The following is a 13554-nucleotide window of genomic DNA, read 5'->3' as shown; positions in this document are numbered from 1 at the left end:
TCTCCCCCTCTCTCTTTCTTTCTTTTTTGAGACAGGGTTTCTCTGTAGGTCTAGCTGTCCTGGAACTCACTCTGTAGACCAGTATGGCTTCTTAAACTCAATAGAGATTTATCTGCTTCTACCTCCTATGCGCTGGGATTAAAGGCATGTACCATCACCTATGCTTAAACATTCTGGAAATTTCTTCAAACCTAGACAAATTAGGATCATTAGTCATTCTATGGTCACTACAAATACCATTGTGGAAACATTTCTCATCTGGTTCTCTGTTTCTCCAGGTATAAAATGGTGCCTCATTACCAGGATGCTGTAAAGAATAAGTTAACTGCAGCTAGGGAGATGGCTCAGCTGGTAAAGTATGGGCCATATAAGGATGAAAACCTGAGTTGGAATCACTAGTACCTACACACAAACCCAGGTACCAAAGTGCATATAATCCTAGCACTGGGAAATCAAAAGTGAGAGACCCCTGGGACTTCCTGGACAGCCAGTGTAGCTGACAGTGAGTTACAGGTTCAGTGATTTGCATAAAAAATAAGCTGGAGGGGGCTGGAGAGATGGCTCAGAGGTTAAGAGCATTGCCTGCTCTTCCAAAGGTTCTGAGTTCAATTCCCAGCAACCACATGGTGGCTCACAACCATCTGTAACGGGGTCTGAACCCCTCCACTGGCATGTAGGCATACACACAGACAGAATATTGTATACATAATAAATAAATAAATATTAAAAAAAAATAAGCTGGAGAAGTGACTGAAGCAGACATTCAGTGTTAGTCTCCACATGCACACATGCCCATGTGCAACTGCAGTCACACAGAGGAACACATTCTACACATGCATACATACATGAACACATACACGCAAAAAGAATCAATTAGTTCATAGATCTAAATTATTTAGAAAGGGCCTGGGGAGTATAATAATATTTCTAATTTTCCATGGTCCTGCTCCAGCATATAAATGGTGTAGGAGGTCTTTCTGTCTTTGTATTGCTTTCATTGGTTAACGAATAAAGAAACTGCCTTAGCCTAGTTGATAGGGTGGAACTTAGGTAGGTGGGGAAGACAGAACTGAATTCTGTGAGGAAGAAAGCAGAGTCAGGAGATGCCATGGATCCTCTGCCTGAGACAGACACCTGTTAGAATCTTTGTCAGCAAGCCACTGCCATGTGGCAATATACAGATTAATAGAAACGGGTTAAATTCATATGTAAGAGTTAGCCAATAAGAAGTTAGAGCTAATGGCCAAGCAGTGTTTAAATTAATACAGTTTCTGTGTGGTTATTTCGGGGATAAACAAGCAGGCTCTCCTTGCAGCATATAACGAGGCTGCCAATCGCACAACCACACTGCTACCATTGGATGTAAAGCCAGTGCACAGCCTTCCAGGAGGAAAATGAATTTTTCAGTTCAATAAAACTTGCTGAGTAAAATTGTTTTTCTTTGTTTTCTTTTGAATACAATGATAAGATGGATCAGGTTCTGACAGAGGTTTTTGTCCTCAGTTTTTAATCAGCTAGGAAATACTGCTGGGCATCCATAATGGAGGTAGGCTGGATAGACGGCAGACTGCAGTGTGCAGAAAACATGACTGGGGGCCTCCTAACAGCCAGCTTTCTGCTTGAATCGCCCTCCCTGGTGGCCTCCACTGTGCTAGAGGTGCCATTTGCAGTCATTGCAATGTGTGAGCCCCAGATGTTCTTGGGTTAAAGTCTTGGTCCCATGTGGTAGTTTTGGAAAGCAGTGATAGGACATTTGAGAGGCAGAGCCTGGTAGAGTCCATTAGCCCATGGACAACAAGCTCTAAAGGGGATTTTAGTGTTCTGGTCTTCCACCTTAGACAAGAGAGATACAGGGTAGCATGACCAAAGGTCTGGGGACTTCTGGGACTTTAAAATGCAATGTAGACATCTATACTGCTGATGCCACTGGCACCGTGGACCCAAAGGGCACTAACCTCAGCTGCAGAGGGCAGGGCCCCTTCTTTGGACTCGGTTGGCCAAGACTGCTGTCTGAGGACACAGAGCTGGGACTGCCAGTTCGGCTAAGGGTTCAATGCTGCTACCCTGAGGGACCAAAGGTTCAGGGCAGCATCCCCTCCCTGTCTGTTTGCCATGGAGCCTTCAGAGCTGTGGGAAAGTATTGTTTGTGCTGCCTAGTAAGCCTCACTTCGCTATGGGAATTCCTGTAAACTAATCAAAGTGGAGGAGGCATGTAAAAGCAGACAGACAAATACATGCATGTGCATGAGTGTGAAGACATCGATGAAGACCGGAGTCAACGCAGTGTTGGATTGTAGGTCTAGCCTTGCCCTTGCACCTATCACTCTCACGCGTACTCTGTTGACAGCTCCTGGAAACCACAGCTTCGAGTTCCTGATGTTTGGAACCAGCTGCTTCCTCACAGAGGAGACAATGTCCCCTCTCAGCCATCCATCCAGCACTGTTTCCAACGGCAAGCTCTAAAATGATTCAAAATGTTATTTTTTTAAAAGGAGACTAATGCAGAACAAGAAGTTGGTCACAGAATAACCCAATCTAAGAGAAATGGGGATGGACCATGTATGAAGAGAAGTCATTCACGTGGACTTGTCAGCTGACGGGAGAATGTGGAACGCTAGTGCTGTAAAGATCAAACGCATCATTTGTGTCAGGGGTGGGAAAAGAAGGACGTTCTATGTGAAAAGTGATGTCCCAAAAGTTTACATAAGCTTAGAAATAAGAATAATTGAATAAAGTAAATCCTGCCTCTGGCTTTACAGAGTTAGTGCAGTTTCTAGAGATTATAAGTATGTGACCCCCACAGGGTTGTGCTGAACCTAGGGGCAAAGAGTTTGCAGAGATATGGACCTCCTCTCTGCGCATCCGCACAGTTGACTCTTCTCTCCCAGGGAAACATGTGGTTCACAGAGCAGAAAGCACAAGCAAGAGAAGGACAGGCTGTCTCCTCTGAAGATCTGCATGCCTACCTTCAGGGGCGCATCGACATCCATGCTGAACGGAGGCACCTTATCGGTCCAAGGCAGGAACTTTTTAGTTTTGGGGTCCAGATAATAATCAAAGATGGTTCCCTGGGATGGAAACTTCACGACTTTCATTTCTTTATGCCACCATCGACTAAAGTCGGCTTGATAGTCAGAAAGCTATGGAGAACAGGAGAACTTGTTAGAATAGACCTGGAAAGAATACAGCCCCTACAAATTCTGCTGTATGCAGGGTCTGTGGGGTACTGCGTCATAAATGCCAACCAAACTCCTAGGTGGGAATTCACCAGGTTAGGTTGAACGCTAGGTCTGAGCTGTAGCCAGTAATGCTGCTATGCAGATCGGAAGTAGTGAGTGACAGGCAGCCACAAGGGGTGCAAAGCGTCTTAAAAAGCAAGACAGTGCTGGGACAGCCTCACTTCTCTCCTGCTATTCAATCTAACACTGAACCACTGTGCAAATCTCTGTGCCAGGTGCTGCTAGACAGTGGAGAGTAACACTGTGGTTGGCTTCCACCGTTAGCACCACTCATGGGGACAGCAGAAAAAGAGAACGCATGCTTTTTAAAGCACTAAACATATGGACAGAACATCTGTCTATTCTTTTGAGTTCCCAGCCTTCAGGCCCTTTTGCTATTTGATGTCTTTTTGTTTACCAAATAACGATAATGAAAAACACTACTTAAAAAAGTCTTTGCTTTCAAAAGTAATACATTGCCAATGCTGTGTCACTAACAAAAGGTGTTCTTAAAACTTGGCGCACCACAGGCCCCATAGATTTGGAAGTGCACAGGGAAAATGTGGACAGTCTCGCCTTGGTTTCCAGCAGGACAGAGCCGCGAGCCTGGCTGAAAACCCCATAGGGATGAGTTGTCCTCCAGCGAAGTCACGCGGCAGGGCGCAATCTCTATAATGGTGGTGTTGTCTGACAAAGTGATACACATAAGCTCTCGCTGTCTTGATCACTAGGGTGTAGTGCATGAGGAAGGGACAGCACCCATACAGCGACAGCATCCCCTACATCCTCAGTGGTCTGGCTCAGGGAATCAGATGAACTCAATGGTCTGATAAAATGAATTCTACATCCTCAGATGGTCGGTCTGTCAACTTCGTATCCTTGGAAACCTGGACCAGCAACTCATATGTTCCCAGAGGTCTGGAGCAGGGACTCCTATACCCTTGGGATTGACCTGACCTAGTGAATTTCAGCAAAATCTGGAAGTGCTGTGCATGTTCGTTGCCTTTGGCAATCTTGTACTCAACTAGCATCCCAGCTCCAGTATCCCCCTCTTCATTTGGTGTCCCTGCGTCCTTGGGCTATGGTGGTCCTTTTGAGTACCAGGCTGTTCACACTCAGGAGCAGTCAGGCGGTGGAGATTGTGACAAACAGTGGTGGGGGAGCACTCTGAAGGAGAGTCCCTCCCCTACCCACCTCCAAATTAGCAGAGTTCATGTTCCTGCCGGACATTTACCCTCACTGAAACTATTTTCATAGCAAAGCATGGGATATTTTATCTCCCTATAAACTTTGGTCTGAAGCCAAGCCAATGTGAATTTTAATAATCCACAGATATTACTGACTCCATTCTCTTGCACAAAATACACCTGACTTCTACTTCCCTTCAAATTTTGCTTTGTCTAAACATTCCATCATGAAAATGACTTTGTGGTGCATTCTCAATTGCTCAATTTGTTAAAGCAAAGTGACTGTTCTGGAGCATGGAAGGAAGCAAATGGGACATCCACCCTCTGTCCACCCTCTGTCCACACTCTCAACAGGGAAAAGGGGGCTCGGAGGAAGCAGAGGAGACCTCGCCCTTGGTTCCCACTCAAAGCAGCACTGACCGCTGACCCATGGGAGCACTTAGAGATCAGAGAAGGACATCTGGCAGCTGACAGGGTGACAATGATTTGTGAGGCTCGATTTATTTATAGAGCTGTTCTCTGCATCCATCACTAATGAGGACTAGCAGGATGTGGGTCACTTTTGGATGCAATGCCTTCTGAGGGGAATTTTCTACTTATGCCTGAGGAGAGCTGAGAAGGCGGGATGGCTAGCCAGTGGTGTGCACTTTAACTAGAGTCTCCGTACTGGAGGACCATGGCCAGGGACATGCTGAAGCACCAGGAGGTGTGGGCCTTGAAGAAGGGCACATCTGAGGAAGACCCAGCAGCAGCCACCAGGAGCCCTTGGCACAAAATCTTTGTCTCTAGGAGAGACGAAGTTTGGCTTTCTCTGCACATGGAGGCTGTCTTGAAGCAATGTGACAGAGATGACATAAGAAGGCACTTGGAAGCAGATGGTAGAGGTGAGACACATGTTTCTGGCACATGGTAAGTCTAAGTGGATTGTATATTTGGGGTGGGATGAGGTGTGTATTTGCACAAGCTATGTCTTTGACTAAGACTGCAGCGACGCCCCAGAGGGGACAGTCTCCACAGCTCAGAACACACCAGACTGCAGCGACGCCCCAGAAGGGACAGTCTCCACAGCTCAGAACACACCAGGTCCAGAGATGGGTGATAACATAACTAGAAGATGCAAACCACATTTTAAAACGCAACTTCCCCATAAGTTTGCATCTCTGGAAACTCTTTTGCCATACTTGGTTTCGAAGCAGAGTGCCTCCAAATGCCCAGACACAGGCAAAGACAAAGTAGACTTCGTAGGCTTCCTTGGGGCTGTCGGGAGGAACGTTCTCAGGAGTCAGCAAACAGTCCAAAAGAGTACAAACAGTCTGGAAAAAAAAAAAAACACCATTCATTTAGGGCAATGTTTTTTTTTTTTTTGTTTGTTTGTTTGTTTGTTTGTTTTCCAATGCTGGAGAACGGTTAAACAAGTTTCTTAAAAATTCTTCCTCTTTCTTAAGAGCGTATGTAACTTTTCAAAACTCAGTGATTTGCTAATGTTTAGGGACACAATAAAATGATGTGTCTTAGATGGCTAAATCAGTGGTTCAAAAAATAAGAACTTTAATCAATCTTTAGAATACTAAAAGATTTGGAGTAAGAAACATTTTAAATAATTCCAATAACAATTACTAAGTAAACTAGGTGAGCTAGTCTCCCACTCACACACTCACTCGTACATCACATGCATTCACACTCATACACACTCACTCATACATAACATGCATTCACACTCATACACACGCACACACTCATACATCACACGCATTCACACTCATACACACTCACTCACTCACTTGTACATCACATGCATTTACACTCATACACACTCACTCACACATCACATGCATTCACACTCATACACACTCACACACTCATGCATCACATGCATTCACACTCACACACTCACACACTCACACATCACATGCATTTACACTCATACACACTCACACATCACATGCATTCACACTCATACACACTCATACATCACATGCATTCACACTCATACACACTCACTCACACACTCACTCACACATCACACACATTCACACTCATACTCACACACTCACACTCATGCATCACATGCATTCACATTCATACACACTCACTCACTCATACATCACATGCATTCACACTCGTACACACTCACTCACACACTCACTCACACATCACACAATTCACACTCATACTCACACACTCACACATCACATGCATTCACACTCATACACACTCACTCACTCATACATCACATGCATTCACACTCATACACACTCACTCACACATCACTCACACATCACACAATTCACACTCATACTCACACACTCACACATCACATGCATTCACACTCATACACACTCATTCACTCATACATCACATGCATTCACACTCATACACACTCACTCACACATCGCACACATTCACACTCATACTCACACACTCACACATCACATGCATTCACACTCATACACACTCACTCACTCATACATCACACACATTCACACTCATACTCACACACTCACACATACATCACACATGGTCACACTCATATACTCACGCTCACACACACTCAAAGACATGTACACACACACACTTACACACACTCACACAGATGAGTAACAGCTCCTTGTGTGGGCTAGCTCCCAAGAGCCCAGAATAGCTGTCAGTAATTATAATCACCATAGTTTCTAACCTTCAAAAGCTCTTGCCCCAGGCCTGCACAGGCCCTGACTCAGGCCCACTACCTGTGAGCACCTTGCTCTCCTAACCAGGAAGAAGGGGAAGTGTTAAAATGTTCATATTTCTATCATTTTATATTGTGCCATATCTGTCAATTTGAGATAATTTTCTAACAAAACGGATCAGTTTCTTGTAGCTTTGTTACATGGGAGAAGAAACCATGGTTTCTAAAGGAATGACTAAGATCAAAGCGGCTATCAGCAGACATGGCAGTCAGTCTTAGGGTTCAGTCCCACGTTTCCTGACACTACACGAAAACATTCCTGAGTGTGAGGTGAGCAGCTGACAAAATCACACTTTAGCTTCAAGAGCTAACATGCTTCGTCCAGCTGAAGAATGCTCCACACGCTGGGAAACACGGAGCACAGACTTTGTATAAACGTCGTCTTAACTGGTCTCTTGTCTAGGCATTTTGCCTTAAATTCCTGTTCTTCTAGGAAACTGTGGGAAATGTTGGTCAAAAATAACAGCTTTAGAAGAGCTAAGAATGAAAGGCCATTTCTGAACGCTACAAAATGAAGACGGAGAGCAGAAACATTTAATTCCCACGGGCCTGTTTTCACACCCCTCGCACTGCAGAGAATCACGCAAATACACAAGGCGACTTGAGAAAGAACACATCCCGCCTTGTACAAGCGTTACATCCAAGGAAGTCTAATTAGGCTAACCACATAATTAATTCATTATGAATAAATTCAGACCTGCTTTCAGAAATAAATTATACCTCGGATAATTACTGTTGAATACTATCGTTTACTTAATTGGTGTGTGAATTATCCCAAAACCTGAACTTTCCCTTCTTATTATGCGCCTGACTATTCTAACGCAGCTTCAAATAAATTTGGTAACATAGTAACTTGATGGCAACAAAGTTCCGAGAGACTAATTTTGTTCCTGGAGGGGGAAGCATTTCCATTGTAAACCCTTAGAGAAGTTTGATACTTCTTGTTACCCTACGGCCATGACCTTGACTTTTCTGTTGTGAGCAGCTCTGACTCACCACAGCCCCAACAAATCCCTTGCGTCTTTTACTGGCACGAGCAGTCTCACAATGAGGATCAGAACAAAAGGCTTCCTGGATCCTTCCAGATTCTTCACCCACACTGACATACCTTCACGAGCACGTGTATCCAATCAGAGGTGTCTTTTCTTTGTACTGGTCAGCACCTGTGCTTTGTCTGGTTATCGGATTCAAAAACGTTTGAAGCATCTCTCTGGGCAGTGTTGTGGTTTGAATCTGAAATGTTTTGAATGTTTGTCTCCCAGATGGTTGTACCGTATATGTGTGTGCATGCATGTGTGTGTATGCATGTAGCCTTTGGGGGCAGTCTTCAGACTGCTGAAGATTATGACCTAATCCTTTGGTAGACTTTGGTTCCTGGTCTACCATGATAAGAATAGAGCTCAGTGTTCCCAGTCTTGCCTTTTGTACCACAAAGAATTGAAACTCCCTGGTAACCACGAGCCCCAATGAACTTCCCTCTTGTCTCTTGTTTCTGTCAGACAGTGCGCTCTGAGTGACAGCTAGAAAAATAAAGAAATGATGCTGTAGCAACTTTGCTCCGGCTTTGTCCCAAAGTGTTGGGATGACACAAGGACCGCATGGACACGTGTGGTGCTCATGAGTGCTTTCTGGAACTGTGTAAATCTCGGGGGGGGGGGCAGAAAATGAGCAGATTTCACTTCGTGGGCTCCGCGCAAACATCCAAGGACTGAACGGGCAATAGCAGAAGGCTGGAAGCAACCTAACAATTCTGAAAATACTTTTAAAAACCTTAGTTGTTTATGGGTGGAGGCAAGAGCATGTGTGTGCGTGTGTGCATGCAGGGTGCCTTGGCCCTCACGTATGTGCACGTGTGCATGCAGGGTGCCTTGGCCCTCACATATGTGCACGTGTGAATGCAGGGTGCCTTGGCCCTCACGTATGTGCACGTGTGCATGCAGGTTGCCTTGGCCCTCACATATGTGCACGTGTGAATGCAGGGTGCCTTGGCCCTCATGTGATAGTCACATGTGGATGCAGGGTGCCTTGGCCCTCATGTATGTGCATGTGTGAATGCAGGGTGCCTTGGCCCTCAAGTGATATTCAGAGAATAGTTTGTAGAAGCTGGTTCTCTTTTTCCAAGACGTGGGGCTCAGGGATGGAGCTTAAGTCGTTAAGTGTTAGGCCACGAGCCTCTACCCACTGGGAAGTCCTACCAGTACCTTCCCCCATCTTTTTAAGCAAGCAAAATGTGTGTCATTCTGACTTCCCAGGCATAAAAAATCAGCTCAGACCTGCACCAGGCTGCTCTCTGGAATAGCAGTGATGGTTTTAAAGCTGGTTCTTAGCTTCTCCAAGCACACAGGAATATATTTATCGAAAAGAATAGTTAAATTGGCCTTTTCTGATTGATACCGTCTTCTGTCTATCCAACTGGCCACATACCTGAAAAGAAACACAGAAAAGCTTTTACTGAGCAAGGGCTTTGAAAAGCAGGATGCCACTGAGTTCGAAGCTCCCCCTTCCACACAGCTTGGCGCAGCATTTCATGGACATGTTGAGTGGTTCTCTTTATTTCTCAAATGGAAAATATTTTTAAATGGCCCTTTAAAGACTTGTTTTAATGGCCATTTTTCCTTTAATGAAAAGAATGTAAAGGAAACTTCTAACAGCTCTTAGAAGGCAAACATAATCGTGCCTAAGTAGGCCATTACTTTGCGTTTAGAGAGAAGTGCACTGTGTCATTTCCCAAATGAACAGACTGTTAGTGACGGAGGCTTTATTTATGAAAACAGCTTGGCACTTTTCTTGATTAATCTTGGCATCAATTATTTAGTAATGAGGATTCAGTTATAAATAAAGAGGTGCACAGTCCATAGGGGCTACTTCAATGTGCTTTTCTACTGGACTTTGTAGAACCAACCTGAAAAGATAATGTGTTCACAGTCAGGAACTCAGCAATGTACAACATGCCTTAATATATTGATATTTATATGATATATAGATATAGCTGCCTTATGCTTATAAAATGTTTATTTTGATACATTAAACATCACCACCGTATTAGTAAACAGCTTACCAATGCCATGATGGCATCCTTAGTGACCTCTGGGTTGCAACTAAGGGATGCTAAATGAAAAAGAGTCACTCAGAAAGTTGTACTTAAGTAGGAAGCAGTGGTCATAAATACATTTAGCAGCCTGCACATGACCAGTGCTGTCACAGACCGAATACAGCCAGACCTTGTTGTAAAGGCAAACCAGACCTGCATCTTGAATATGGTACAAATGAAGCAAAGGTGCGCGTTCTACCAAAGCCTTCCTGTGCTTTCCACAGAGCTTGAGGAACGGTTATATAAAATATTCACCACTGTTATACGGTGGTTTAGTTTCTAGAATGCCAGCTAGCAGGTCTTCAGTAGGAGCCCACTCACATGAGAGCAGTGTGACAGGTGCCACCGAGGTGGTGACCGCAGCAGCAACTGAGAACGAATGCACGGAGACCACATCTGTCATCAGTGACAGATGCTGCTGCTCAGAGCCGGAGTGGAGCTGCTGTCGTTCTTATTTATGTGTTTAGTATGATGGGGGGGGCTAGGGAGGTCTAGGGGATGCCTATATGTTGTGGCTCAAATGTGAAGGTCAGAGGATGATTTGTACATGTTGGTTCTTTCCTACTATCCCGTAGGACCCAGGGATCAAATTCAGACTTAGGAGAAAGCCCCTTTTACCTGGGAGCTATCTTGCCAGCCCCAGAAAGAAATTGTTGTATCTAGAATCTATGGTAGGAAGAGTTAGGAAAGCACTGCTCAGGGAGACAGTGCTCTTAACCTGGACTACCCTGATCCTGCATCTCAGTTCCCTTACTTTTAACCAGGTCACCTGTCTGCTTTGTTTTTCCAGCTATGAATGGAAATGACTGCCTCTTGACCTTTGACTAATATCCTGATAAATATAAATGGACTTCATAGAGCTATGGAGCTCCCATGGTTATGGCATGAGGAACTTAGATCAGCATCTAACAATGTTCTCTATCACAGGGTTGTGGCATTGGAGGCCTGGGTTCAGATCCTGCCTCAGTCTCTCTGTGCATCTCCTCTGTGCAAGAATTGTCAGGCAGCGCTCTGGTGAACATAAACATCCCACACTTCGTATACAATGTCTTCCACATGACTTGGGGAACAGAATGCCACTACAAGAATCACCAGGAGCAGCAGAAACAAACAAACAAAAAATCCCTAAAGTGGGCTTTGCATTAGGGGGCAGGTAAGAGCTTTTGCTGAGCTGCATTGGTAGCTGCCAGAACCTTCTTTTGGAAACATAAAAGACCCACTGGCAAATGATGCTGTGGCTGCTGTGCCCCTATTGTTTCCATGAATGACGGATGCTCTAGAGAGAAGAAAGCTTAACCAAAACAGGCCATATAGTCAGAAGGGAGTCTGCTGGGGAGACGGGCAATAATGATCCCTATTGTGAGATGAGTGTCATCACACCGCAAAAGGAGTGAAAAGGTTTCTATCAACAAATATGAACAATTGGAATCTTCATGTAGAAATTATTGTTAAATCTTTATGGTTTGGAATAAAAACTGACATTAAGAAAGACAATTAAGAGCTCTGGACCATTAAATGTGTCTGTGGCAAAGCCTAAGAACTAGACGTGCCACTGTCTGCATCTCCTCCCATCTCACAAAGGATGCTGCGGATTTTAGGATGGGCATTTGGGATGGTCCACTACTGCAGCACATGTAATTACAAATGAAATTCTCTTAAAAGCAAGGAGTACAGGGAAGCGAGCCTGGATTCTAAACACAACCGTGTCTACTAACAGCACCCTTCCAGCTGCTTAGAGACACGGCTGGTTTAGGGTTCCAGTAAGGAAGTTCTGAAACAAAGTGAACATCCAAATGCCCAACACAGACTCGGAAAGATAAGTGAAGAATACAGAGGGAAGAGCTCGCAGGGAGGGTGGGGCGGACCTCTCCTCCCAACATCTGCGACAGATCTGAGAACCAAAAAAGAACAGAAAATGACAAGGAACATAGTGCAGAATAAGAGGAGGGGGCGTAGAGAGGAAAATGGTTGGAAGAAAAGGGTTCTTGACAGAAAACTATGCAGAAAGGATGGCTGAATGAGGGCTCACCACTTCCAAGCCACCAATAGTTCATCCTCCGAGGGATGTAAACTTTTCTCTCCAAAAATACACATGGTATGAAGGAACAAGTTGGGAGAATGTTCTAGATAAATGGGGACAACAGAGCCAAATAAATACAGTCTTTGCTCTGATGGTGGATTCTTTTCAAAGGTAAAAGTGAAATCATGTTTGTAACTCACAAGATTAAAAAATGTTTGCTATATTCAAGATAGATTTCTTAAGTGTGTGGGTTATAGTGTATTTTATAAAAGAGAATGCTCTCGTTCCCAGGAAATCAGTGCATAAGTGCTTACAGATGAAATGTCTTAACATCTCCAACTTATAGTCAAGGATTTCTGCAAAAAATCACAGAAGGAAACAGACTTCTATATGCATGTACATGTATGTCAGCCAGAGACAAAGTGAAGGTGGAGACACAGCAGGAGAAGAAAGGTTTGTGACTGTAGTCTGTAGCACGAGCCCAATTTCCCTGCAGTTTTTAACGCTTGGAAGCAAACAGCTGCAGAAAACTGACACTTTCTAAAAGATACTGCTTCTGAAAATGAGTTAATATATTGATCTCTGAATGTAAATGAATGTAAACAATGCACATAAAGCTATCACATCGTGGCATTAAAGTAAGGCAGTGAATTATCTAATAATTACAGAGTGAAAGAAACCTGAAACCTGAAACCTGACACTGCTGGAACTCTCTGGCAACAGCAAGTGAAAAAACAGAATATGATTAAACAAGATTCCCTTTATTCTGGAAATGTCTTGCCTGGACCTTTGGTCACAACACATTCATCTCTGATACAATGAAAACCTTGCCACACTGAGATATAACAGGGAGAGAAAGCGTCTAGCTCTTAATACAGACTGAATGGCTCTTGAAGCTACCCGGAACTTTGAATAAAAGTCCTTCTTTGAGTAGAAGATCATTCTGAGCTGCCTTAAGCACTAACTGCCTTATGCCTTAAGACTGAAGGGCAAAAGGCTTGAGAGCATCAGAACACAGACGAGGAATCTCTGAAGGTCCTTGTGCTGCTACACAGGGGAGATCCTGTTCTAGAGGTGGGGGAGTAGCAGGGCAGTTCTAAGACTCCTTAAGCCAGTCCTAACCAACAGAAACACCCCGGGAACAGACTCCTACATGGAGAAAGATCCTAGTCCAAGAATGATTTTGCACTGTAGAGGATGAAAACTCTTTCCCTCAGACAAATGCAAGGAAGTTTAATTAAAGCTCAAAAGACCTGGACATGGTTCTCCTCTCTTTAAGAATCAGGGAGAGCAATTGCAGTTCCTGATAGGAA

The 13554-nt window shown here is 44.2% G+C and overlaps 1 protein-coding gene across 2 annotated transcripts in view; it reads right to left on the bottom strand.

The window, feature by feature from the left end:
* Dnah11 (dynein axonemal heavy chain 11) overlaps positions 1–13554 on the bottom strand; it is a 312765-nt gene that overhangs the window by 157395 nt on the left and 141816 nt on the right. For both annotated transcript variants that reach the window (XM_057782825.1, XM_057782826.1), the window contains exons 43-45: positions 9404–9554; positions 5587–5718; positions 2967–3140 (exon numbers count right to left, since the gene is read on the bottom strand). In XM_057782825.1, coding sequence (XP_057638808.1) covers positions 2967–3140; positions 5587–5718; positions 9404–9554 — 457 coding nt within the window. The remainder of the gene's footprint in view (positions 1–2966; positions 3141–5586; positions 5719–9403; positions 9555–13554) is intronic.

Source organism: Chionomys nivalis, chromosome 10 (genome assembly GCF_950005125.1).
Source record: "Chionomys nivalis chromosome 10, mChiNiv1.1, whole genome shotgun sequence".
Classification (NCBI taxonomy): domain Eukaryota; kingdom Metazoa; phylum Chordata; class Mammalia; order Rodentia; family Cricetidae; genus Chionomys; species Chionomys nivalis.
This window is presented reverse-complemented; position numbering and strand designations above follow the sequence as displayed.